This window comes from Neolamprologus multifasciatus, chromosome 19 (genome assembly GCF_963576455.1).
Source record: "Neolamprologus multifasciatus chromosome 19, fNeoMul1.2, whole genome shotgun sequence".
NCBI classification, from domain to species: Eukaryota; Metazoa; Chordata; class Actinopteri; order Cichliformes; family Cichlidae; genus Neolamprologus; species Neolamprologus multifasciatus.
The window spans coordinates 11800651-11826673 of record NC_140457.1 but is presented as its reverse complement, the minus strand read 5'-3'; the positions used below and the strand labels follow the sequence as shown (position 1 = coordinate 11826673).

General features: G+C 42.4%; 1 protein-coding gene across 9 annotated transcripts; it reads right to left on the bottom strand.

The window, feature by feature from the left end:
- Nucleotides 1–19: 19 nt before the first annotated feature.
- On the bottom strand, nucleotides 20–26018 carry mideasb (mitotic deacetylase associated SANT domain protein b). Of its 9 annotated transcripts, none has more exons than XR_014871259.1 (14): nucleotides 22333–24669; nucleotides 18541–20285; nucleotides 16525–16797; nucleotides 15601–15937; nucleotides 15275–15341; nucleotides 13583–13725; nucleotides 13135–13238; nucleotides 10026–10101; nucleotides 9050–9138; nucleotides 6954–7097; nucleotides 6412–6534; nucleotides 5273–5472; nucleotides 584–3579; nucleotides 20–532 (listed from the first exon to the last, which is right to left on the bottom strand). XR_014871259.1 is itself a non-coding variant. In XM_085143967.1 (14 exons), exons 3-14 carry the CDS (start codon nucleotides 19993–19995, stop codon nucleotides 3345–3347), a joined length of 3246 nt encoding a protein of 1081 aa, XP_085000093.1. In that variant the 5' UTR covers nucleotides 19996–20285; nucleotides 24697–24797; nucleotides 25900–26001; the 3' UTR covers nucleotides 20–3344. The 9 variants fall into 9 exon arrangements, 8 of the variants coding, with proteins under 8 accessions (XP_085000093.1, XP_085000092.1, XP_085000095.1 ...); XM_085143967.1 differs by lacking the exon at nucleotides 22333–24669 and adding exons at nucleotides 24697–24797; nucleotides 25900–26001 and having other exon boundaries at nucleotides 20–3579; XM_085143966.1 differs by lacking the exon at nucleotides 22333–24669 and adding exons at nucleotides 24697–24797; nucleotides 25353–25737 and having other exon boundaries at nucleotides 20–3579.
- Between the last annotated feature and the right edge of the window lie 5 nt (nucleotides 26019–26023).

The window sequence follows — 26023 nt, the reverse complement described above, 5'->3', positions numbered from 1 at the left end:
TGACTCAGAAAGTCCTGCGGAATATTTTAAAACTTTAATATACAGTGCTTCATAAATCATTACTAAAAACACAGGTGGTAAAAATCAAATCAAAACAAATAAGTTACACTGTAGTAAAAAGCACTTGAGATTCCTTTCTGTTTTCATCATTAGTGTGAACCTCATATGAAAATAGCATAGAAAGTATGCAAACATAGAATTCCATTCTTATATAGATTTCTAATCTTTAGCTAAATAAACCTTTTGTCTCCTCAAAATTCCCTTAACCGGCCAGAAGAAACAAGGAAAGCTTGTGGCCTCGACTTCACCCACAAGTCTGCTTTTAAGAAGCGGGAACATCTTTTTTCTGTTGCAACATCCCCCTCCCCTCCCCCGGCATGAACCCAAATAAAAAGAAATATAAATTAACATATCAAACATGTGAACAGTCTGCAATTTCTTTTCTCCGCACTAACTGGTGTACAGTTAAACATCTTACCTATCAGCAATCAGACACAAACACAGACACACATTCTTTTAACACGGTGCGCCCCTGCCACACACACACACACACACACACACACACACACACACACACACACACACACACACACACACACACACACACACACTCGTACGTGAACAGTCTGTGCATAGACCCAGGTTTAACTTGTGGACTAACCGGTAATTGGAGCCTTTTCTCCCCGCTCCCCCCGAGCTCCCCCACTGTGGTTTGTCCTTTAAAGGAAAATAACCCTTTAACCCATTTGTTGCCATGGCAACAGAAGCTGGCTCTGGGCTGAAGGGCTTAACACAGATATGCAGCGATAGACAGATCAAAACACACCGTCTCCGTGGTCCGACTCGGCGCCTCGTATCAGCAATAAAGTAAACAGAAAATAGGCGACCACAGATGCACGGTGTAGGGTTAAAAAGATATCAATATCCACCTTTGATCAGCCACACTGTTATACAAGTCATTTAAATAGCTTCCTTATCACAGCTATACCACTAACGTGCATTTTAATTTATTTATTTCTTTTGCACACGTTTCCATTTAATTATCAAATGCATTTGTAAGCTGAGTCACGCTGTCCTTTAGCTGCTGCTGCTGACGACCCCCTCTCCACAGCCAAGCTCTCATTGGAGCGTTTTGGTGCCACAACAATCTATATGCAGACTGAGACACTTTTCCATGCTGACTAAAAGAGAGACACTATTCTTCTCTTCTGTCGCATCATGCTTCAATTTAGAAACACCGAATATCAGCAACCAAGTGCAAGAACACAAGTTGAAAAACGGCACCGACATTTGCCTGCAAAGAAAAAAAAATCAGGTACTGAAGTAGAGAATGCTCCCTCCCTTTGTCCCTATCTGTATGTTTTATAGTAAACAGTCTGTGTGAAGTGTTTATAGTAAACTTAGGAGCAAACATTCAAGGGGAATTTGTATGACAGCGATAAAACTCTGTAAAGTTCGAGCTTCCATCTCTCTTAATGCCTGTGTTTCAGCTTTTGCCAGTAAATTATTTACCATCATCAACAGTTTGTGGGGAGTGTAAATAATGAGCTGTGGCTGACAGGTTTAGCTAGAGGGCATGTGCAAGAAAAAATAATAATAAAAGAGCCAGATTTAAGAATCTGTGAGACAGACGAAGCAAAGAACTGTCTCTAAAAACCTACAAAACATGACATTTTAGTCTGAACCAGCCACAAAGAAGACATTTCCTTTTGTATTCCGTCGGTAATTAGATGGAAGTATGAGGAAAACGCATACTGAGGTAGAAAGTATATGCTAAAGGCCTACAATATTAGTTCAGTTAGCAGTGAGCAAAGTTTCTGCTGCTTCACCCATTTGTTGATGGAAGTAAAGATTTTACTTTGCTTGAGCCAGATTGTACAAGCTAAAATTTCCACAATTATCGAGACTAATTTAATTGAACTGTCTCGAGTTGGTCATTGCCGTTTTCTGCTTCAATGTGTGCATCTGCAGTTTCAACAGTCTGAGTCAATGCTTCCCATCAGTTACAGCGGTGCCAGTGAGGCATCCGGAGCAGGTGGTTGTAAGCATGAAGGAGAAGGTGGGAGGGGGCCTGGTGAGCTTAAACACTCAGGTAACAGGGGGTCAACTTGTTCTATTGCACATACATCTCTGCCTTTTCTTCATTTCATGTTTCCAAAAGAAATCTCACAGTTATTAACAGGCAGCAAGTAGCATTATTTGAGTTTTTTTGTTTAAATTAAAAAAAAAAAAAAAAAAAAAAAAGAAGAAAAAAAAAAAAAGAAGCTCTGGACAAAGATGGGAAAAAGCGCTTAATTAAACTGCAGCCAATACCAGAATATAATATTAATAATAATAATAATAATAATAATAATAATAATCATAAACAGGAATATTCACAAAAAACCCCCAAAAACAACAACAATAACCGTATACAGCTACACAGGCAAAAAAGAAAAGAGTAACGTCACCTGTATACATATCAATAAAAAAAAACAACAGTGTAAAATTGATTGTCATTTTGAGATAAAAAGCATAACATCCAAGGCATCGACAGTGAGGAACTAACTGGGAGCTATAAAAGGTGACGGGGCTGAAGGTGGAGTAGGTGGAGGGGGGTTCACAGAACGAAAGCCCGATGAACACAGAGAACCCATTTGGCGCACATGCGTCTGACAAAGCTTTTGGCAGCTTTGTGTCCAGGAGAGCGGCGACACAGAGGCAACAGTTTGCACATGCCATCCATCCATCTGTCCGTCCCGGAGCGGAGAACCTAACAGCACGAGCCTCCGTTCGCTTCAACGCTCCCCCAGCTGTCCGATTTTAATGTCTTCAAAACTTCACCCGATGCTGGACGGTCGAGATGCAGCTTTTAAGCGGGTGCTGTGGCTCATCGTAAGAAGCGAAGTAGAAAAAACTAAACAAAAAGGGGTCTGACGAGTTCCACACCTGTCAAAATGATGCAGGGTGAGTTTCAAACTGGCGAGGAAGGCCGCGGCTGGGAGTGGAGAAAAAGGACAGCGCCGAAAGAAGCGGCATGGCTTTGATTTGACCGAGCCCTGTGACCAAGAGAGGTAACACTTGAAAAGCTTTTCAAGCAGAGTAAAGGGGGGTTGGTGAGTTTTGGAAAGCACGTTGTTCCAACACGAATAAAACACTCTCACTCAGTCCACGCGTTCACAGTTAAATGAGGACACGGGAGCTCATCTGTCCCTGAATGTGCCAAGTAACAGAAGTCTTCTTGTTCCACAAAAATTTACAGAAACTTCACAGGGGGGGATTTCTTTATTTCTTTTCAACTGTCCTTCTCCTGTCCAGTAACCAAACCTCGCTACCGTTACAGTCGGTGTGTACGGTCTTCCCATTTACTGCCAGTCATCGTCGTCCTCGTCCTCTGCGTCTGAAGAGTCATCATTGGTGCTGTCGCCACCCACCTGTCGCGTCCCGTTCTGCTGCCGCGCAGCCAGGATGGCAGCGGCCTCGGCTGCTTTAGCCGCCGCCCGCTCCTCAGCCTCCTTCTGCCGCAGAGCCGCAGCCTTCTTCTCTTGCTCGGCGTGGCTCTTCATGTGAGCGCTGCGGCTCTTCACCTTGTAGAAAATCCTGCAGGGTTAGGGAAAAGCAGGTCAAAGATGCATTTTGCTTTCATTGCTCACAGTGGTTATATTAATGCCTTCATGCTTTACAAGCAGCTAAAATGCAACTCTGCATAATCGCCTCATTTAATATGTACGGCTCTATAAATATGCAATCTGCTACTCTTGCTATAAAGAGGAAAGCAGTGCTGTTTGTGTTTGTTAAGCAGGCTCAGTTAAGCTCAGTTTGTAAGTCTGGAGGTCAGGAACACAAAGCTGCTTTTAAGCATAAAAAAAAAAAAAAAGAAAGAAAAAAAAGCTGGTAGTGGATGGACACTGGACACCAGCTACGTCCTGGCTATGTGCGTCTGTTTGGAACATGACAAATGGAGGTGGCTGAGCACACACAGGGCACGTGTAAGACATCAGCCTCCAACATCACTATTATCAAAACAGCTAATCATGTGTTGCCAGAGACAGATAAACCTCTTTCCTCGTCACTAGGTCTGACTTGTTAGATATGAAACTGTGGTTCTCTAGAGTTTATTTTTGAAACAGTCAGTGACACGTTGGAAGTTCCTCAGCCATGTCATTGACAACTTAATTTTAGCATATTAAAACAAACAAACAAAAACTATATCGGGTACCAATGCAAAGAGAAAAACATGCAAAGAACACAAGGCTGTTTGGAAAAAGGTGGAACCCATTTCAGCTGCTGTTTGCCTGACATGGTCACGTCAAAACAAACCACTTAAGACTGAATATGCAGAATTTGAATATATAACTTTATGAATTATGGTGTAGAGAAAATGTTAAAAGCCCACTAAGCAAAAAGACATCATTATAAGTAAAAGGGTTCAGCCGGAGGGAATTATTTTATTATTTTAAAGAGCACAAAATGAAAATTAGATTAAATGCTCTGGGAACCACCTCATAAAGCCTCTTTTATTCAAGTTTTATTGAAATACTGCACATTATTCAACAACTCACACATTTACTCTAAGCTCAGTACTTCCAGACAGCAAAGAATCTGTCTCTCTGTAAAGACTGAGGTCAAAGTTCACTAGCATACACGAACACAAGCTTCTAAACAACAATGATTTTCACTACTTCTTTGTGCTTTCTCATAAAATTATGAAGAAAACATTACAATCCTCTTTGGAGGATGTACTAAAATTCGATCATTTTAGCTCCACAATAAATCTCACGTCATGTGACACAACAGCAGATCTACGATAAAACATTTCAAAGCTGTGAATCACCTAGCTGGATATCTGTGGTGGAGGACAGTCTATAATGAGGACACTGAGCTGGTGTGAAGAGCAAGTGTAGTGCTCTTCAAGTCATTGGGTAGAGCTGCGCTGACAGGAGGTGTGATGTGCCGTATCTACTCGGTGTTTCGGTTGCTAGGACACAGTTGGCAATAACATGGCCGGTGTTGCCAGAGGACGAGTTGTTATTTTACCAAAGCATGACAGGACGGTTTGATTCTTTCAGTGAGACACCATGAGACACTTCCCTCTATTTACCATTCATATTCCAAGTGGGCAAAAGTAGTACAAATATTTCAGACAAAATTTTTATTTTTCCCATCTTGTCCTGTCTAAGGCTACTTACGCAACTCGAATGAGTGCTGCTGTCATCTTTACATAAGCAAACAGACTCACCCCAGCCTCTCCGACACAACAGCGGTGACTGATGCCACATTTCTGATCACTGACCTGCCACATTTCTTGCAGGGAAATTCCCCCTCCTGACCAGCTGGGCCTTTGTTGCCTGTCGAAGGAGCCGTCTTGCGGGCGTTGCTTTCGTAGCGCTGTTTGGAGCTGGGAGGTGGCGGATGAGGGGGGTGAATAACCCGGGACAGCGACTGCTCCCTCCCCGTGTCGTCCTGGCCTTTCATAATCAGAACGGTCCCAGGCTGCACACCCAATAAAAGAAAGAAGTGCTGTTAACATGAAAACTCCAAAACACCTTTAACATAGCTGCTTAGTGCAGCTGAAGCCACTTTACGAGCAGCTTTTATATAGAATAGCTTCACAACGGTATGCATGTGGATGCATAAATGAGGACACAATGAAACTGCAACATACGCACAGCCTGAATTCATCTTTAACATTTAAAAAAATGAAAAAGAAAGGAGGAAAGTTTCTTGTTGAGTCACCGTTTCCCAACAAAGACTATGGAGTTGCACAATGCAGAGCAGAGAGCTGAGGGGAGGACTTGAGTTTTCTTCTCCAAAACCCCAGCGGGGGGCAGCAAAACCAACATCCAACCAGCAACTCATGTCAGGTTCAAAAGGACAAATCTTCAACTGACACAGTTCTAAAGCAGGAATCGGTTTGCCGCAAAACATTATCCATAAAATCTAATCTTATCTTCCCAAACTCTCCTGCAGTTTCTCTTTGCTTTAAATTAATTTATATCGAACTTGTATGTTTAATCTAAATCAGTAGATATACTCGCTTTACAATATCTTTTAGAATAGTTTGTGTGTGCACAAAAGCAAAAAACTAAAGATTAAAATAAATTACATTATTTCTACTGTGAAAAATTACTTTTTTAAAATATCACAGATATTATACTACTAAATAATACACTATATGCGATAAGTATAATGATTATAATAACCACAGTAATGATAGAAATTCAGTCCAACCAAACTAGAGCACCAACCTTCATATTCTGGGGTTGTATTATATTAAAAATACTGTTTTACTCATTTTATCTCATCTTTGAGGCAAAGAGGAGAAAACACTGAAAGGAGAGACTTCTGCGCTCGCTGCTCAGCTATACATGTTTTCATTTAATTTATTCACACCATCATTAATTCATGCAGCTCTTCTAATTGCACACGTACATTCTCTGTGGACGGCAGCGCATGAGACGTCCTGGTAGGGCAGACATCCGGTTTCCTGTCAGCTGACCCTTCCCATTTCCTGCTGTCCTCCTCCCGCTGTGGCTCCAGTCTGTGAGAGCCCTGCTGGTCCAAGAAGAACATTGACTGTAAGTCACACATGTCTGAGGGAAACTTACATCTACTAGTATACAATTCATTTTGAGAGCTATTTTGTTCAGGACCACATTCGCACTGTGGCTACTTAAATACAATTATAGCAAACATGCTGATATAGAGATATATATATGCATGCAGCACTATTCAGTTACCATAAAACCCAAACAGCCTGCAGTTGTACTTTTTTTTTTTTTAAACATGCTCTACCTTCTATTATCAGTGTGTAAGGTTACTATAGACACCATGAACCACAGTTGCAGACAGCTACAGACTTTTACATAGTTCAGTTCAACAGCGATCAGTGAGGATATTTGCATTTATTAAACAGACATCCTTTTATCCGCTATTTTCTGCAACGCTAATGTGAAACATGGTTTAAGACTGACCTTGTGGTCCATCTCCTCTTCTGTGGTCTTGCTTTCCAAAGGCTCTGTCTCACCGTAGGTTAGCGTACCATTGCGGCCAGACTTCACACGCTTCTTATAGGTGTAGTAAAACTCCACACACTGGGCCACCGTCTTTGTGGATACCTGTGAACCGCAACCGCGCTCTTTATTAGTGAATTTTAAACATTTCTCTTTTTTATACAGTCGCTCTACATGTATGAGCATTTCAGAGCTGCTAAAACAAGCAATCGCACACAAATGACTTATTTCTGAAAACAAGACTTCAGAGTGTGGGTCTTTTTATGCATCATGGCATTTCACCTTCAGCTTAATTATATCTGATTGCCTTGAAAAACCTTGTTGCAAATTCAGCTGGAATGATTCATTTCAATATTGATTCATCTGCCATTTCCTCCACCTCTCTTTTTTTTTTCTTTAGTAGTCAGTGAACTATGGTGTCAATAATGACAAACACCCATCACAATGATAGACAATGATAATGACAATAAAAAAAGAAAATGTCAGCACTAAATCTAATTCAGAAGTTTAAATTTGATTTGACTAATGAAGCTAAAATAACCCAGCTAACACTGTGCCTACCACTTGTCCAACTACGCTTTTTGATGATCATTTTGTACTTAATTCAGTTAGCTTAATCAGCTAGCTCAGCGGTCCCCAACCCCCGGGCCTCGGACCGGTACCGGTCCGTGAGTCGTTTGGTACTGGGCCGTGAAAGTTGAGGCTCAGGTGTATTTGAAATGTATGGTTTTCAGGGTTTTTATCAGTTTTCAGCGTTATTTTGTTATTGTTTTTATCGTTAACTCCGTTTTCCTGGGTCTTTTCATGTGTGTTATGAATAAATCTTTTTTTCGGTACCAGTACTAGTTTTATTTTGTTGTATTTATCCGCGACACATTAAAGGCCGGTCTGTGAAAATATTGTCAGGCATAAACCGGTCCGTGGCGCAAAAAAGGTTGGGGAACACTGAGCTAGCTGATGTGCTTGGTGCAGAGTGGCAGGTAAGGAGCTCTCCAGCCTCAGTCTATAGTAAAGGCATGGACCATGCTAGTGCCCAGTATTAGCTTTCTCGGGTTCACTGGCTAGAGAGAGGCTATTTTAGTAAAGCAATAACCCGAATGACAAATGATGCCACATCACCCTCTCTTAAAGTAAGTGTGTTTCCGTCTTGACGCAAGCCAATGATAGTTAAAGTAACCTTACAGGGGTTGTATCACATCCACCATATTGGATGTGATGCAACATCTTCTGGGGAAAAATTGGTATTCCCAAATGGTTGGCAAGGGATTGCTAGCAGTTGTTGGGTGAAGCTGATTACAAATAGGGCGTTACACCAAAAACATCTTTAGGATTCTTTTGGTCACTAGCAGATATTTGCAGTTGCCTGAAGTTGTAGAGACAAACTTCTCTGCAAACAAACTACTTTCAGAGCGGTAATAAAACTTGGAAAAGTGTGCAGTAAACTGGAAAGTGATCAAATTTGCTTTGCTTTGAAAGCACATGGCCTAAGTTTCCAGTTCATGCTGCACTTTTCACAGTTTCACTACCATTCAGAAAGTAGCTGGCGAGTCTGCATGTAGGCTGACCACAGCAATCTGCTCGTGACCAAAGGCACAGTTGGAGAATATACATTTTTGTCCCCTCATGATCCCTGGTTGCCAGATGGTTATGAACCAGCCTCTAGGCCTGTGTAACTAGGGCCTTATTCACTGACCCTACACTGTTACTATGGTTATCATAGGTCCAATATGACAGACAAGTAAACGCCATGTGCAAAATCCTCAGGAACCTCAGTGACACTGAAATTTTATTTTTGAAAGAGAACCTCCTTGATCTCTGAAATGGTTCAGACCACAAAATTGTATCATTTTGCACTTTTGAGAAAAACCTGTTGACTATGAGACACCAAAAAAAAACATCAAACCAAAAGGAAATACTTCTATGAAGCAACTCAAAGGAAGGAAAATATCATGTCTACAGTGATCATAGTAGAAAGTAATTGACAACTACTAGATGGCCTTGTTCTTCCATCACTGTGGTCTGGACTTCCCTCTCCTTGTGTTTGAAAGGACACATACCTGTTTCTGCACCATGAAGAAGTCTTTCTTGTATGTAGTGATGCCTTTGTTAAACTGGCGTCTCTCAGCTGCTGTCCAACTGTCTGATCCTGTAGAAAGACAGAGGAGGAGGAGGAGGAGAGGTAGAAAGAAAAAAAAATGCAGTTGTTAGTTTAAAACACTCCAAAACTATCTGTTTCCATATAAAGTGTGTGTGTGGAGCCTCGTCAAGTTCACTTCCACCCCCACTCTCAACACACACACACTACTGGATAAACAAAGGCTCCCCTGTCTCCTGCTTGGGATTAACCACATGCTGCAAGCCTCTCCAGCCCCCCACCCCCCCACCCAATTCTCCTACTTCCCTCATCACATTGACTCTGACAATCCTCCACAGTCACCGACTAACCCACCACGGCCACACTCTCACTACTGCAGCTGCTGCTGCTTTGAGGCAAGGCAGAGGGCTCAAAGTCAATCACTGTTTTAATGATGAAAGCACAAAAACTGGGGCTAAAAAAAATGGTCTAAAGAATTAAATGAAAAGCCAAAATATGCACACATCTTGGGTGAAATCATATTTCTCAATGATTTATAAGAGTTTTTTTGAGTTTCTTGAAGTACCAGCTGGTTGGAGTATAACAGAAATAGCAATAATGGATATGACTTTTACTTGACAAGGTCACAAAAACAAGGATGGTGCATAAACAAGGTGCAATTTAATTTGAATTTAATCTAATCTGATCTGATAATCTTACCGTATAGCAACTTGCTTTGTGCAGTCAGTCTAAAAACCCCATGTTATGAACTTAATATCACTGCAGACCGAAACCAAACAACTTGGATATGTTTAGTACAGAAAAAGGCCTGAAAATCAACTTTTTGATAGTGAATCCAGTTTTTTTTTTCCAACTTTACAAAAAATCTCAAATACCCTTTTTTTAAAAAAAAAATCTAACGTTATTTGAAAGAAAATAAAAAAAAAAGCTTAATTTACCTGAGTAATGGTAGTTGGCCAAATGATGAGACTTTGGGAAAATTGGATTCCTCAGGATCAGCATGGACAGAGCAGCCTGAAAAACAAATAACATACCATTAGTGTTTGAAAGTGAACAAACACGGCACAGCAGTGATTGTTACGAGCCTTTATACAGCCAGTCCCTCCTGCTACACAAAGCCAACTCTTGCTCTATTAGGCGCTCCAATTGTGCTTTTATAGATCCGTAAAACAATGAGCCAAAGCGTGAATCAGTTTCTCACAGGTAACTAGGGACTGAGATAACCACTACTCTCACTTTCCCTGAAAATGCCAGGTATCTGAGGGCTTTATATCATAATTGTGCGCGCTCTCTGCCATTGTCAAAATAACAATTAACTTTGTGCTCTTAAAGGAGAAACTGACTGTGTATGAATGCTGGAAGGCGGCAGCTCGAGCCAGCCCGCTGCAGAGAGTGGGCGCTATGACAGCCCCCTCCCCTCGTGGTTTCCTTGACAACGTTGGACCACTGCTGGTCGCTAGGGCCTGAAATCTTAACCAGCAGCATCATAAAGCACACTGACAGCTCTAGTACTACGCTGCAAGACAACTTCTGCTTCAGCAATGGAAGTATTGATTTAAGATCTGCACTAAAGTCACTGTAATGAAGTGCAACGTAATGCGCAATGCAAAGAGTCTTCCTCTGCTGATGAGTATCATACATAATTACCATACCATCATCAGTTACATCCTCTTTAAATTGTCTTTACACTAAGCCCCTATCAAGTGTGACAGAAGAACACTTGTGTGTTTCAGGAAACAGTGACTGACATTTAGCATTGTTTTTAAAGTCAATATATATGAAAAAGTCACTGGATGTTCAGTTGCTAGGAGTTTAATGGGGTTGATATGGTGGGTAAGAGCCACTAGAGATGCTGTCTCCTCAACATTTAACAGCAACCACTCTTTGACCTCATTACAACAAGCGCAGAGTCTATTATTTCTCACACACACACTGAGGTTTGGTGTGTTTTATGTAAATGTTTTATTATTCTGCCGTTGAACGCAGCTGTGAAAGTTGCGTTTCAGTCGGTGGCTTACATGTTGCAGTATCAGCACTGAAATCTTCACTAGATCGATCTGCTCATGTGCTCAGATGCAACTACTGGTCTGCAGTAAGTATGAGACACAGGATGCACCGTAGCTGCAGTGTAGTGGAACACCCGTCTGTCCAGGCAGATTTCTCAGGAACGCCACGCTGAGTGATGCAAGGTCATAAACATTTATGTCACATGTTGCATTTAAGGCGCTTTTCTCTTGCGAGTAACGCCAAGAAGAATGTGTGAACCTGACAACGTGACTGACAGCCACGGTACATTTTACTGGCCGTGCTGTCTTCTGAGATCAACGTGTGAAACAATGCAAGAAAGCACACTCAAAACATAACACTAATCACCTGGGAATGCAGCGTACAATTTCATCAACCACTAAAGATATGTTCACTACCACATATGACAAAGAAAAAAGGCAGATAGCTCCGACTAAAAGCATGAGAGCTATCAAAAATGGGGCATATTTCTTTTAAAATCTCCCTTAACCATTTTATGTTTATCAACTGATTAAATAAGTGTTCCAGCTCTACAACCCCCAGCAGCACATGTACCTCTTTGTGCCTCGATACAGGAGGATCAGTCTGCTTCTGACTAAACGGCCAAACGGTTTTACTATCTCCGTCATCTCAGGCCGCCGGGGTTTCAGAACAGAGTAAAGTGAAATTCTACTGATCACTCACTTCCTTTCACTACTCACCAAGTGCTAAAGGCACTGAATGACTACATTAAAAACATGCCCAGCACATGTAGCACTCATCACTAAACCTAACATGTATAAGCAGGCAGTCAGTATATTCTATAATATACAGTAGTGTACTGCATAAATCTCAAAGCAGCACTCATTTTATCTATGAAAAGTAGAGTATCTTTCTACCAACACAGTGATTCCCAATGATTTATTATCCAACAACTTGGTATATCTCAGCATGATGCGCAGTGTGTCTTTAAAATTTTCGAGGAAATTGGACGTGTTGAGCACAACAAGAAGAGGTCTACAGAAGATTTATATCTGCCATTCTTCAGGAAGGGAAACGGGAAGAAAAGTCTGAGGTATTCCAAATTACATGTGAACTGGACTGCAAAATCAGTGGCAGTAGGTCCTATAAAGTGCTAAATCCAACCTTGAAATCCAAATCAGTTTTACCATACAACACGATCTGATGATAACTGCTTCATTTTTCAGCATTAAAATGATCCCAAACACACTCTCAGTTCCATAAATGCATATGTAGTTTAAAAAAAAGAAAGAAAAAAAGACCATGCAAACCTATCAGTAATGAATTGGCCTCCCCAGAGGGGATCATATTGACTGAGATAAATAATGTTGCAATAAATCACTGCACCCATTTCCCATTTTCCTAGAAAGGTATAATGAAATATTGGGTGGCTCAAGATTTTTGCAATGCATTTTTGAAATGGTGCTGGTCTATTTTCAGGGTACCGAAGATACAGCTTGACATGTTTTCTGCAGGCAGGATTTAATTATTTTGACAAGGACACATCAGTACAAATACTGATTTTTTTCTTCATTCCTCTGCCTTTTTTCTCCTACACTGAACACGCAGGCAGAATTGTTCACATGAGATTTAAAATAAAATCTCAAGCAAAATTGCCAAATATTCTAGATATTTAAATTTTATTAATTTATTAGTGCATTCTTGTCTGCTTTTGTGCTGTGACAAATATAATTCATTCATTCTGTTACATGGAGCACTGCAACAATAAATGAGCATATAAGAACTATGCATGATGCCTTTGTCTCAAATATGAAATATTACCATTTAACAACTTCTACCGAATGTTACTATACTGTAACACGATATAATCTGTGTGGACTTTATCTGTGATCTGTAAGTGAAAACAGTCTTTAAGAGGTAAATAGGTTGGTGTAAAGTGTGAGTGGGCTAGAAGAAAACCTGGCTCGAGTCAGACCACGGTGAAGTACAGCTCCCAGTTATGTTTTTATTATTCATAGTAATCCCTGTTGCAGTCAGTATGGATTGTTCTGTTGAACTCACCATTATGTCCCCTTTGCACTCGTACAGACAATGGTGGGCTAACTCCTGGTTGGTGCCTCCTCCACATAAAACGCTGGAGCAGGCCAAGTGCATGAGGTCTTCCACTGCAAAAGCAAGAGAGAAAAAAATGATTTTGCATACAGTGATGACAATAAGAAAATGTATTATTAAAATATGCAATACATGGAGACAAAATATGGTTGGTTTCAGTGTTCTGGTATGTTTTTATTATCCATGACTCAACAAAATTACATACTCCAGCTGTTAAATCAATTCCGCAATATTGCAACATTTATATACTATGAATTGAAATTCTTATGAAGAGCCGTTTTTTTTCTTTAAGGCCACTTTCATTTATCAAACCTTTCACTGCACCACCATCTGCGTGCCATTATATAAGCTTTCGGTTTCACTTCCTATTCTCAAAAACTCTCAGGTAGTGACTCACCTTTCTCCTCAAGGTCAGGTTTTCCTTCCAGATCGCACAGGGGAACCCAGACCAGTTCTGCACGATGATGATCCTGCTCGACAACAGATCGCTGCCTCAGCTCTGGTACTTCCGCCTGGTACCGTGAGCCAATATTTATGCGTCTGGGAACAGGACATCAGTTTTAAAAAGGCAAGAGGGGTTTGATCTATTTAAAATTCATCGACTCTTTCTGCATTCACGAGGCATTTATTCACTCTTAAATATTTTAGCAAAGACAGCATTTGCTTTATGAGTATCAGTATCAAGTTGCGCTTTACAGTAAAGCTTGTGTTGCTTCTAAGAACGTTTTTATTTTCTTTGCTCGTCTGTTATATTCTTTAAAAGGTCACAGAAAAATTGCTGAGGAGCTCCAGCTCTGAACATTGCAGCTCTTGTACTGTTAACCCAGCTGAACTGATGGTCTGGATTTAACAAGAAAAAGAACAAAACCATGCAAAAATAAATGTGAATCAGATACAGTTCTTTAAAAGCTTACATATCAATGCAAACCAGATATCTCAGTGTGAAAGTTGTGAAAATTATGCTGTCAACAGATAGAGCTAGGATATCCCTTCCCTCCCTTGCATTTCCAGAGAAACTGCAGTGTACCCAGCTGAGTGTGTGTGTATGCTGGCAGCCTCCCCCAGAGAAAGTGGGCTGCTAAAACTTGACCTGCAAAGGCTGTTCTGCGTTTGAAAGCACACCAGATCCAGCTGAAAACATGACTTATGGGAAGCCTCCCTAGCTCATCCCTGCCTAACATCTGAGCAGCTGGCATCAGTGAAGCAACAGCTTGCACAATGCACCCCCATAAACTGCAACTCGTCGTTGATGCAACTACAAAAAAATGGATTTTCATACACACCCAGCTATCAGTGGCTTTGTTTATTCATGGAGTAACTGCTGACTTTATCTAGAAATGCATTTAAGGTTGTAATTCTTTACATTTTCATTACAGCATATACTTTCACTAGTTTTCTGGAGTGGCCATTCTATACATTTACATTCAGTAAATGCATAACGTTCTATAGAGTAGTTTTCACTAGCAGCTGTAGTGTATGCCATTCTCACCCTGGATTCAGGGTCCTTCCATCTAGGATCTCACCATATACAACCCTCACAATCTATTACTCGTTCTAGGCATTTCTTTTCCAACAGCAGGCCTTTTTTAAGTTTTCGATTAAATGAGATTGTATAATATTGTTTCTTTGTATTTATAACACAGTAAGTGCAACCAGTGAGCATCCTTAAAGCAAAACAGGTAGCCCCGCTTTACTATCAGTAACGGCTACATGTGGCCATTCTAATCACTTTCCAACTCTGCCAAAACTTTAAATAACATTTGCATATCACACTGAAACCAGGTTTCATGTACAACTTAAAAAAACGAGATGTTCTAGTGCGACGTTGGGCCACATAGTTGATTCAAAGAGACAACTTCTGGTAATAATGTTAGCTGTGGATGACAGAGCAAAAGAATTCAGTGGTAACTGTGGTGAAGGGGGAGGCTGCATTAAAAGACGGGATTAGAATTTCAAGAAGTCTATGTTCTCATTCTAGACGTTTCATAATTCAATTCACTGTTATGCTTTGAATAATTCATTGTAGCAATATAATTCCTTTCAAAATAGCACTTAACCTCTAAACTGATCATACAGGAGAAATACTCACGGCTCATTGCTGACCGGAGTGGCCTCGCTCATAGCAGACAAAACTGGTGGTGTGATGTCGCAGCTGTCTAAGGGGGCAGCAAAACACACACATAACACACTCACTCCAGCAACAACAAAGACACAGCACAGGAGTACACTAACATGCAGTCTGTCAAAATTCTAATATATTTAAAAAACAACAACAATTGTACCTGGTCTTACATTCAGTTTTTTATGGGGAACTACAGCAAGGTGCTTATTACAAGTGCACAAAACTTTGATCCACAGGACATCTAAACTGGAAATTCATTCAATCGAGTTTTATAAACTTCCTTTTTTACTTACTAGATCGCAATAGGCTGCGTGTGGCTGACTTGGGTGTAGCGGGAGGGGGCAGGCCTGGGCCACTGGCCAAAGCAGATGACAGGAAAGTGGAGAAGTACAGGCCGGTGCCTTCACGAACAGGGCTGAGGATCGGCGGTGGTGTATAGGGGGGCATGGTGATAGCATTGTCGGCGAGGCGTACGGGGGAACGTAGGTGGCTTTGGTAGGGTGTAATGCTGGAGTAGACGGGCGGGGCGATGAATAAAGGTTTAGGTGGCGGGATGAAGAGAGGCTCAGGGCGTGGACGGCGTTTAGACTTTTTGCCATCGTCGTCTTTTTCACCCTCTGCGCCGTCGTTCTGGGAAGGAAGGAAAATTTTATTTTAAGAGGTGAGGTTATAGCAGACGTTTTTGTGTCTCAAATTAAAAATATGCAAAAAATAATTATACACAAAGTTGGTTTAGTGACTGTAAACGCCTCAAAAAAAAGAGAGAGAACAGGGACCCCAACCCTCAAATCTTAGGTACATAATGTACAGTATGGCAGTGCTAAACCCTGCTAATCTGCCTGATCTGGGACAGGGCAAAGAGTTCACCAGCTATCCCCCCTCCACCCAAATAAATGAGAGAAAGGGAGAAAAGGGTACAGGACGAATATGGGGGCAGGGAACGCATGAAGCATGGCTGGGGGAAGGGAGAATGTGTTCATGGGTGGGACAATGTGGAATAAATTCAAGGATTTATAGTTGGAATTAAACAGAGAAAAAAAAAAAAAAACAACACAAACCAAATGTATATAAAAGCTGGGACTCCAGTCTATTCTCCCTAACTCCATGGAGACTCCCATGAAACTTCCCTCTGAGATTTTGGTGAATGAGTTCTGCATATAAAAGTGTGTTTTAAGTGTAGAAAAAGCAAAACCAGCAAGAATTTCATGTGTATCCACCTGCTCTGCACTGTCTGACAAGGAGTTCCTCAGTGAGCGTCTTCGGGTGACGATGACCGAGGGCTTGTGGTCTGCGCGCCCGAGATCCTGGGAGTTTGAAGACCTGTGAGGCCAGTTTGTTGCCAGACTTGCTTCGTCACTCTCGGGAGACGAGGGTTCCTGCCTCCGGACTGGAACAGACACGGGGATAACAAGTGGAACAAGGTTGTCGTCTCGAGGTCGCTTAGGGTTCATAATCTCTTGTTCTGTGGGACTCCATGGCCTGTGTGGCTCCTAATAGAGATGAAAAGTCGTTATTGCAATGCTCTTTATAAATGGTTTTCTTTTAAAGCATATGACATATCAAAAAATTATACCCATACTAAATGAGTTCTACTGCCTACTTAATAGTATTTTTTTTAAAAAAGCTCCTCAAACAACAACACTGTGAACACTAAAGACTCACCAGAAGCAACAAGCAAAAAGGACAACTAATTAAATCAATTGCCTATAAACAACATCTGTAAACAATGCCACTGCCTACCAACTCCAAGGAAGAGTAGCTTTGTTTTCCAGCTTAGCACACGCCAGTAAATAGATCTGATTAACAGGATGGGTGTTAATTCATCTGAACAGGCTGCCGAACTCTAATCAGTACAATGAACTGGAATCTCGCTAAACAACACTAAATAGGCACCAATCACATTGAAAAAAAAAAAGCACAAGAGAAAGTGAACTGCTGTGGAAAGAAACATTTCAAATGTCAGAATTTGAAATATAATAATGTCTCACTCTCAGCCCTTTCACTATCGTATTTTACTGCTAGGTGCAGCACTTTAGTGACATATTTAACATGCACTTCGACGGAACAACCCCCAAAGGCATTCTTCACAGTTTTTTTCCTTCGACAAACCATAATGAGTGGGCCCGAGCAGCCTCTGTGCCGCGATCAACTGAGGAACAACTTCAAAGCCATTTAAACGACCACATTATAGGACAGCTGAAGGCAGATGCATGCCGTCTCTGCACGCTGCATCTTCATGGTTAGAAAGGCATGCAGCACTGTGGCTAAGCTGGAGCAGCTCTCATTATTGCTGGTGGAAAACTCCAGCCCTTCCACCAGAGTGGTGGAGAGATATTCTGCTGAGCACTGCAGGCAGGACAACCCTGCACCCCTCCCTGTATAGATAAAGGGGGGAGGGCAGGCTGGAGTTTCTCTGCTTTGAAGGGGAGGGCGTGCAAGCATGTAACTAAACACACGGCCTGTACAAGCAGCTAACTGTGAGGGAAATTCAGGCCAAAGCCATGCTTAACTATAGACGTACTGACTCAGCACTGTTTAGCAACAGCATTTGTTGCACAATAAAGACATTCAGCACATAAACACAGATAATTGTATGACTTTGCATGGTACAGTCAGGGTATAATATCAGGTTTGTACATTTAACAAATCCTGTGAGAGGTGTAAAGTCATACATGGAGGCTTTCCTAGAGCACATTTTACTCCAATTTAATATTTGCTATGTAAAGTTTTGTCTTAGCTGCAGATTTTCCCCACAGGGCAGAGCTGAGCAGTTTACTTTTGCGGCGTACACTTCACTGGGCTCTGATTACATTCAGCATCTCTTCCAGCAACACGTTAATCACAAACAACACAACTTTTGGCACAGTTTTCCTGGCAGGGGCATTTGTCCCAGTTCCCACTCTTGCTCTGGGAGTAAAAATCCCAATGCAATTATACCCTGGGATAACGCTAGAAGCCTAGACTTCCAGCTCTCACCGAAATATTTGCAATTAAGGCTTCCAGCTTGTAGCGACAAGTTTAGATTTAAACAGCAGTGCAATCACTCGGATTCAGAACATTCTGTCCTTTTACATCAATACTTGTTTCTGCCGTCCTTATGCTTGATAGAAAACAGCTGAGAAGCAGATGAGTGGGCAAAACAACATGGAAAACAGAAAGGCACATAAAAGCAAAGGCAAGGGGGGAAAAAAAATAGCTGCATTGCCAGTTTCCAAATGAAATTATGCATTTACCTTAAGATGTGATGGTGGAGACTCCCTTTCTGAGGCCTTCTGAGCAAGCATCTCCAGGTTGACCTCCTGGGAAACCCTGCGTTTCCTGCGTGTGCTTTGGATGACACCTGTCGGGGCAGCCTGGATGTCTCGTGACCCGTTCTGCGGTCCCTGAAGCACTGGTGCTGACTGCTCCAAGGGGACAGGCAGGAAGGGATTGTCCGAAGGCGCGCCGCCCTCCTTGGAGAGCCGTCGAGATCTCCGAAGCTGCGTTTGGGATTGAGGCTGCATCTGAGGCTGCGACTGAGTCAGGTGCTCAGACTGCAGAGGGGGCTGCAGCGGGTCTGATGGCTGCTGTGGTTCTGGTGTGATGTCCTGGATGATTGGTTCCTGGATCTTTGGCGGCGCAGGACCAGAGGACTCGTAGGAGTGTACCACAACGGGCTGGGGGTGAGCGTGAGGGTTTGCATTTTGCACACCAGGGTAATAGTCAAGCACATGGGGGTTTTGTTGTTGCAACTGCTGATGCTGCATTTGGAGCTGTTGCTGCTGCTGTTGCATCTTTTGTTGCTGCTGCTCATGTTGTATTTGTTGCTGCTGCAGCTGTTGCTGCACATGTTGTTGGTGCTGAAGGATTTGTTGCTGCTGCATTTGTTGCTGGATTAGATGTTGCCGTTGTATTTGTTCTTGCTTCTGCAGCTGTTGTAAATGATGTTGGGATTTTGCATTCTGTGCCGAGTAGTTTGGGGGGTTAGGTAGAGTTGTCTTGTTACCTTGGAACGTCTGGTAGTAGGCAGGCAGGTGCTGCTTGGGCTGACCAAAGGCCAACTGGAAGGACTGCAGGACTGAGCTTCCTCCTGGGTGAGATGTACTCTGCTGCTGGGTGTTGATCACCCCTGATTTTAAGGTGTCCTGAAAAACCTGCGGCTGCTGCTGTTGCTCCCACTCCATCCCCCGAGACTTGCCTACATCCCTGAACACTTCCACTGCAGGTTTGTCTGCAGCTCTGTTAGGGGGTTGTTGATGTGGCTGCAAGCCAGCGGTCTCTTGCATTGACTTCACAAATACATTCTGGGTCCTTGAGTCAGTTACTCCTCCAATATAACTTGGAAAGTTCTGCCCCCAGTGAGGCATGGTGGTCCAAGGTGCAGCTCTCGACTGCTGCTGATTGGGCTCCTGGTGAGCCCACTTCATGGGTACAGTCTGCTGATAATGACCCCTGCTGTGGTCGCCCTTATCTGGGCTGAAGATGACAGAGCTGAGGTACATATGAGGGCCCTCTGGATTGGATGTCACAGTACTTGCAGCCTCACTCTGTCCAGGCTCTGAAACATTACCACTCGCCACATAGTAGGACCCATCTGGGTGCTGAGAAGTCTCCTTCATTGCTACACTTTGATCGTTGAAAAATGTGATTCGTTTGCCTGTTCTTTTGGCATTAGGTTTCTGCTGCGCCGGTATGCTCATGACGGGCATGAATATTCCGAGGCAGGTAGAAATTTTCAGTCAGCTAAAGTGATAATACTCCACTTGAATGTATCAATCCAGCAATCAAAGATGGGAATATACACGTATACCCTTTTATAGGGAATGTACAATAAAATAAACCAGTAAAATCACACTGTCGTCAGAATAAGCAGGAGCCAGGTCGAACAAGGTTATCTTCTATCCCCTCTGAAGTTCTTTGTGACCTAATCGCAGGTTGTCAGCCGGGAGTGAACAGATATGAAGACGTTTGTGTGTTTTTCTCATTCATGGACAACACCCTGTAGAGAAAATGAGACAGATGTCAAGCACTAACCTATCCGTCAAAAGGGACTCTCCCCACTGGAGGGTCTCATTAACATCCCTGACTCAATCATTTAAAAACCTGTTGTTTGCTTTTTCAGCAATAGACCTCGACCGAAAAGCATGGGTGTGAGAACAGAGCATGCGAGGCACCTATTCACAAAGCTCATGTGACAAAGGGATAGCATGTATACAACCAGACGTGTGTAGAAAACTGGAACCAAAATAAGGTAGTTGAGAGAGACAGCCAAATCAATAGTTCCTGGAAATGTCACACAGGATATTACTGTGCTGCATTTAATCAGCAATGAAACAAAAACAAGCACTGTAGGAGAAGCATAATTGTTCATTGTGCCACTGCTTTATCACCATTATCAAACAGCACACGTGACCTTTGACTAAAAGGAAGCTCCCTTTCCCGCGTAACAGACAGCGGACTGAAAGTGATAGAAACCACTTTTTTTTTTTTTTTCTCTTACAACTCAGTGACTCATCAAAGGGAAAAGAAGGGAACCCATGCCCTTTGAACCACGGCCGGAGACTCGAAAAAGAAGGGCAACTGAAAGTGAGCAAAGATGAGTCAGTATGAAACTATCTATGCAAAGGGGGGGAGCAAGGAAAAAGTCAAAATGGCCTTGAAGGCTTTTTTTAGCTTATGGAAAGATCTTGACAATTGCTGGTAACCCATTATTAAAATATTATCTATTGTCCGAGTTTCAAAACAGATTCTGGCACAGTCCAGTTTGCCAAAAACATCCTGGCTGCTCCTGTTAAAATTTCAAATCAATCCTCTGTCTGTGTCAAACAAAACAAACCTTGTGCAACACTAAACAACTTCAAGAGAAAAGCATTACAGCTTTGCAATCGCTGCACGGCTGGCGTTGCACACCAACAATTTGGTAAGATGATTACATAAATGAACATGAGAATCTTTACAGGATGGCCTTGCCAAAGGTTCTTTCTGACAACATAGGAAGTGACTGACAATTGTCACCCTTTACTCTGGTGACCTGTTAAGACACACACACACACACACACTGCTTAAAATAGAAAGCTGCAGCTGTTCAGATCCTGCACACTCTGCGAGACACCACTGACAGAGTAAAGTGAATCGCCACACTATGTGGGCTAAGAAACTGTTTCTGCATCAGTAGCAACACAATGTGCTGCTACACATGCATGCAGACACGTTGTCAAACTCTGACACATCCTCTACGAAAAGCTGCACGTTTCTTGCAGGATGATTAAAACAAACAAGTAAATAAAGAAATAATTAAATAAAAACGGTTAAGGTTGACCATGCCGAGCATTAACGCACCATCTGAGGTGAGAGATCATCATGACGCATCACAAGTGCAGCCTTACACAAGCCTGGGGTTTAGCCCAATATACAAACTAACACGTTAAATGGCTTAAAATAAATGTCAAGCACCATTAGCCGCCCTAATCCATCGCCATTTCCTAATTCAAAATCAGCACTAGCGCTCACACATACACACACACACACACACACACAATACGCGGCCTGCACAAATAAAGAAAACGCAAGAACACTCAACGTGTTGCCCTGGACCCACTCCGTCCACATCACTTTCTGTTTCCAGCCTGTTTTACGAGAAGCCCTTTGTTGCAGAAAACGGATTATCTACTCACTAATGCCATGTCCCATTGCAACAAACCGAAGCAACAATGCAGCTCCCCGTGACGAGAGAGGAAAAAAAAGTGTGGTGGCACGGCTAACAGACAACGCTAATCGATTCAACTTGTCAAAAAAATTAATACGTCACGTTTCTTTCTATGTATTTTCGTTGCGATCCGCGTTCACTGGCACGTTAAACACGTCGCACAGGGCGAGCGGTAAGCCCCGCATGGAGCTCCGATCTGTCGACCGCCCAGTCCGCCACGGGCGAGGTAAACAAAACTTTGTCAGCAAGCTGTGGCCACAATAACGCGCAGTGTCGACCGTATCAACAACGCCACAGTCATCGACAGCGTGGCTCCGGCCCCGTGTTCTCCGATACTTACTGTGTTTGTCATGAAAGCTGCTACTAACGGCAGCTCAGCCCGCAGGATCGCACACTCACAGCTCTGTGCGGCCAGCAGCGGCAGCAGGCCCGCACAATGCACTCCTGCGATGATGACTGCATATATCCCCGAGGTTGACTCATGCTATGCTGCTGACCTCACTCACTCACTGCTACTTTTCTTCCCTTCACCTCCCCTTACAAAGAGGGAAAATTTGTGGAGAGACAGGGGAGAGAGGAGGGGTGCGCGGGTCAACCTCGCTGCGTAAACAAGAGTCCTTCCCGATAGGAAACGGGGTGCTAATCTGGAGAAACGTGAGCGCAGTGATGCCGCTGTCTGTTGCACATTATTGCACGATGATTGCACTAAAAACATACACACTGGCAATGCGGCCTATTTGCTCTGCGCGTCTCTGTTCGTCTTGTGATTTCCCCCCTCCCTTAACCCAGCCACCAACCCAGCCCTCCAACACCACCAGCGCGCTGGCCACACCCACTTCCCTGCCCAAATAAGGGGTTTCCTTTGACATGCAAGGCGCCGTAATTTACGGAGCAAGATCCTTCTCAGTCCATGCGGGAAATTCCAACACACATGGGAGGACCGAAGGTCTGAAGGGGAAGGACGTTCACTTTCCTTTCACTGCATTCACACTTCTTGTTTTCTTTCTATTGAATATTTTCTCTGTGAAATCTATGTGTAATGTTTACACGTGGAAACAGCAGACGGAAGATTGTTTCTAGAGGCAAATGCAGAAAGGCCCTTGAGGGTGTGGGGCACAGAAAGTGTTTATAACAAGGGTTGTGTGATTTAGTTTTCCATATAATAATGTGAAACAATCAAATGCTACTTCATAGGAATCACACTGTCTTCAATTCAATGGGGTATTTTCATTACCTTAGGAAACATTGCGAAATGCACGCCCAATTTCCTGACAAAATACAGATAAGGACAAAATCTCCACACTGAATCATAGACTGGAGCCAGAGCATGTAAGGATTTCTAAATGAAAAACAGCTTAAATGGCTATCCAAATAAGTGAAAATAAACGTGGAACAGAGAAATTAGATATACTCTAAGTAGAAATTGGCAGTTTCACAGATAACTAATAAGAGGATGCACACAGGTGCAATTAAAGGAATGCACTAATATAACAGCTGACTATCTGTATGCTCGGCCTGATTATCCAATGGGCATTCTGCGCAAGTGCCCAGGGGCCTCCACCACTTTCATCTCCTCCAACTGCCAGGGGCACACCTAGGCATTCCCAAGCCAGCCTAGAGTAATCTCTCCAGTCTCTCCAGTGTGTCCTGGGTCTGCCCTGGGGCCTCCTCCTAGTGGGACATGTCTGCAAAACCACCTCAACTGGCCCCTTTTGATGTGGAAAAATAGTGGCTCATCCTCATCTGATCTCTTAAGGCCGAGCCCGTGCACCCTTTGGAGGAAGCTAATGGAAGTTTTTATTTTTTGCTCAACCAATTCAGCAAGCTAACAAGAGGATAGCTGTAGCAGCACCTCACAATTGCAGTGGATTTATAATCTGAAACTGTGGTTGGATGTAAATGAAGAAGCCAGGCTGCTCTCACCAGTGGAAGCCTCACGAATGAAGAAGCTCACAAATGAAGAAGCAAGTATCCAGTGAATATTTTATACCTGCATCATTATTATTATGTTATTATTATTATTATTGTGACAAGCAAAAAAAAGAACTCCCTTTGTACAAGTAGACACATCTCAAATCTGTGCTTTTCCCAAGAAGAGCTCTATCTGTGCATTGATTTTTATTTTAACAGTCATCCGAATGGGGCAGTGAACAAGTGCAACAGATAGTGATATTGGCAAGTGGTGCTGACAGGAGGAAAAGGAGGAGATCATCATGGAGACAAATAGACAGAAAGAAGACAACAACAGGTGTGTGTGTGTGTGTATGACGACAATGACATTATTATTATTATTATTATGAGTATTATTTAAAAACAAAAGTGAAAGAGCCCTGACTGCTTGCGCTAAGTTTTAGCGAAACTGTATTGTGGTGTTCTCTATTCAGAACTATTCTTTGTACATGTATGTACACATTCATGTCAACCATCCACCCCTTTTCTGAACCATATCACAGTTGCAGGGGGTCTGAAGCCTATATCAGCTGACTTTGGACTTCAGTGAACTGAAACAATTCGATAAACCAAAAGGAAATGTGGGTGTTTGTTCACCAAAGTGCATAGCCTTTTTTTCCATATGCGTAAAGGATCAAATTAATTATGGTTGCATCCTTTAATTTCTACTACAACACTGGGCAAAATCACGGCAGTGCAGGCCTGTAGTCTCTCCTTCTTCTCTGTGGATCTCAAATTACTTGACAGGACTCACCAATATAAGTTTTCGAAGTTTATGGCTGTAACATTTGGTTGATTAATGGAATAGTCATTTATGTTTGAGGAATCCAGCTCATTTTCTGGATTCTGGATTTTCTGGAAACAGTAAGAACAAAGTGCAGAAAAGGAAAGCATGAAATTACAAGAAAACAAGCATCTTCCCTCTGCGTGCTGACATTTTAGAGCCCACATTCTTAATCAGTACATCTAATCGAATCTATCATGTACACAACAGGAGAGGTTTCTAAAAAGTGCACATAAATGTCACTGTAAATGCTGACACGCTTTTGCAACGACTGCCCAAAACCGATGCTTCTCCTTAATAAAGTCACGTTTTAGCACGTCGCCACATTCCAACCTAACTTACAAGTGTCACTGTTTACGTAGGAGGGACTTTTCAGATAAATGTGACATCGCTGGTATGAATGGTAGTCTGGGGGCTTTCTGGGATTTTTACAACTCGCTTTTGTGAAAAGGACGTGGGTTGAAAGGAAAAACAAAACAAAAAAACAAACAAAAAACAAAACAGGGGTTAGATCAAAGCTCGCTGTCTAATAATGACACATTAATAGCTTCCCATTTAGCATTCGCCTTCATAAACAAAATACTTAGCAGCATGCAAAACAGCCCTTATGCAGTAACAGTACTTACATTAAACTCTGCCCTTCCATGGCACATAAGCCTTCATCATCTCGCTGTTTCGACAGCGCCCCGCTGCACCTAATCCTGACGGCATGCTAGAATAGTGTAACGGTAGCGACTGATTTAAGCATCAAACTTTTTTTTCCCCCTCACTAGGCGTCACTTCCCCAGTCCTACTTTGATTCAGTTTTAGCTAGCAGTCGATGGTGCAACGGGACATTAACAGTGAATATGTAAATGTCAAACGGACCGACTGAACTGCTAAAATGTTAATTAGCTGCAGTGTTGATAAACTCGACTGTAATAAAATGGGGCTGTTGAGGCCGCGTACCGTTTATGTCTTAACGGCTCAACGGCACCTAGTTTATCACAGGCAAGATAGTAAACCCCCGCTGCACCGGAACATCGGTTGAATAATGTCGCACTTTCATTTAGGTATCTCAAGTTAGAGCTTATATTATTTTTAATATATACTGCATTTTAAAAAAAGAATGAATTACTAGCAAATCTAAATGTAGACAAAACTTCTAAAAAACACACAAAAAAATCCACCAACCCTAAGCAGTCAGCCTCGCGGGATTTAAACGAACACGGACTTGAGCAGCACGGAATTCTCTCGCTCTTGTGGTCGTGACTTTCTTCGTGGTCTCTGTTGACATTCTGCTAGCCTGCAAACTGAT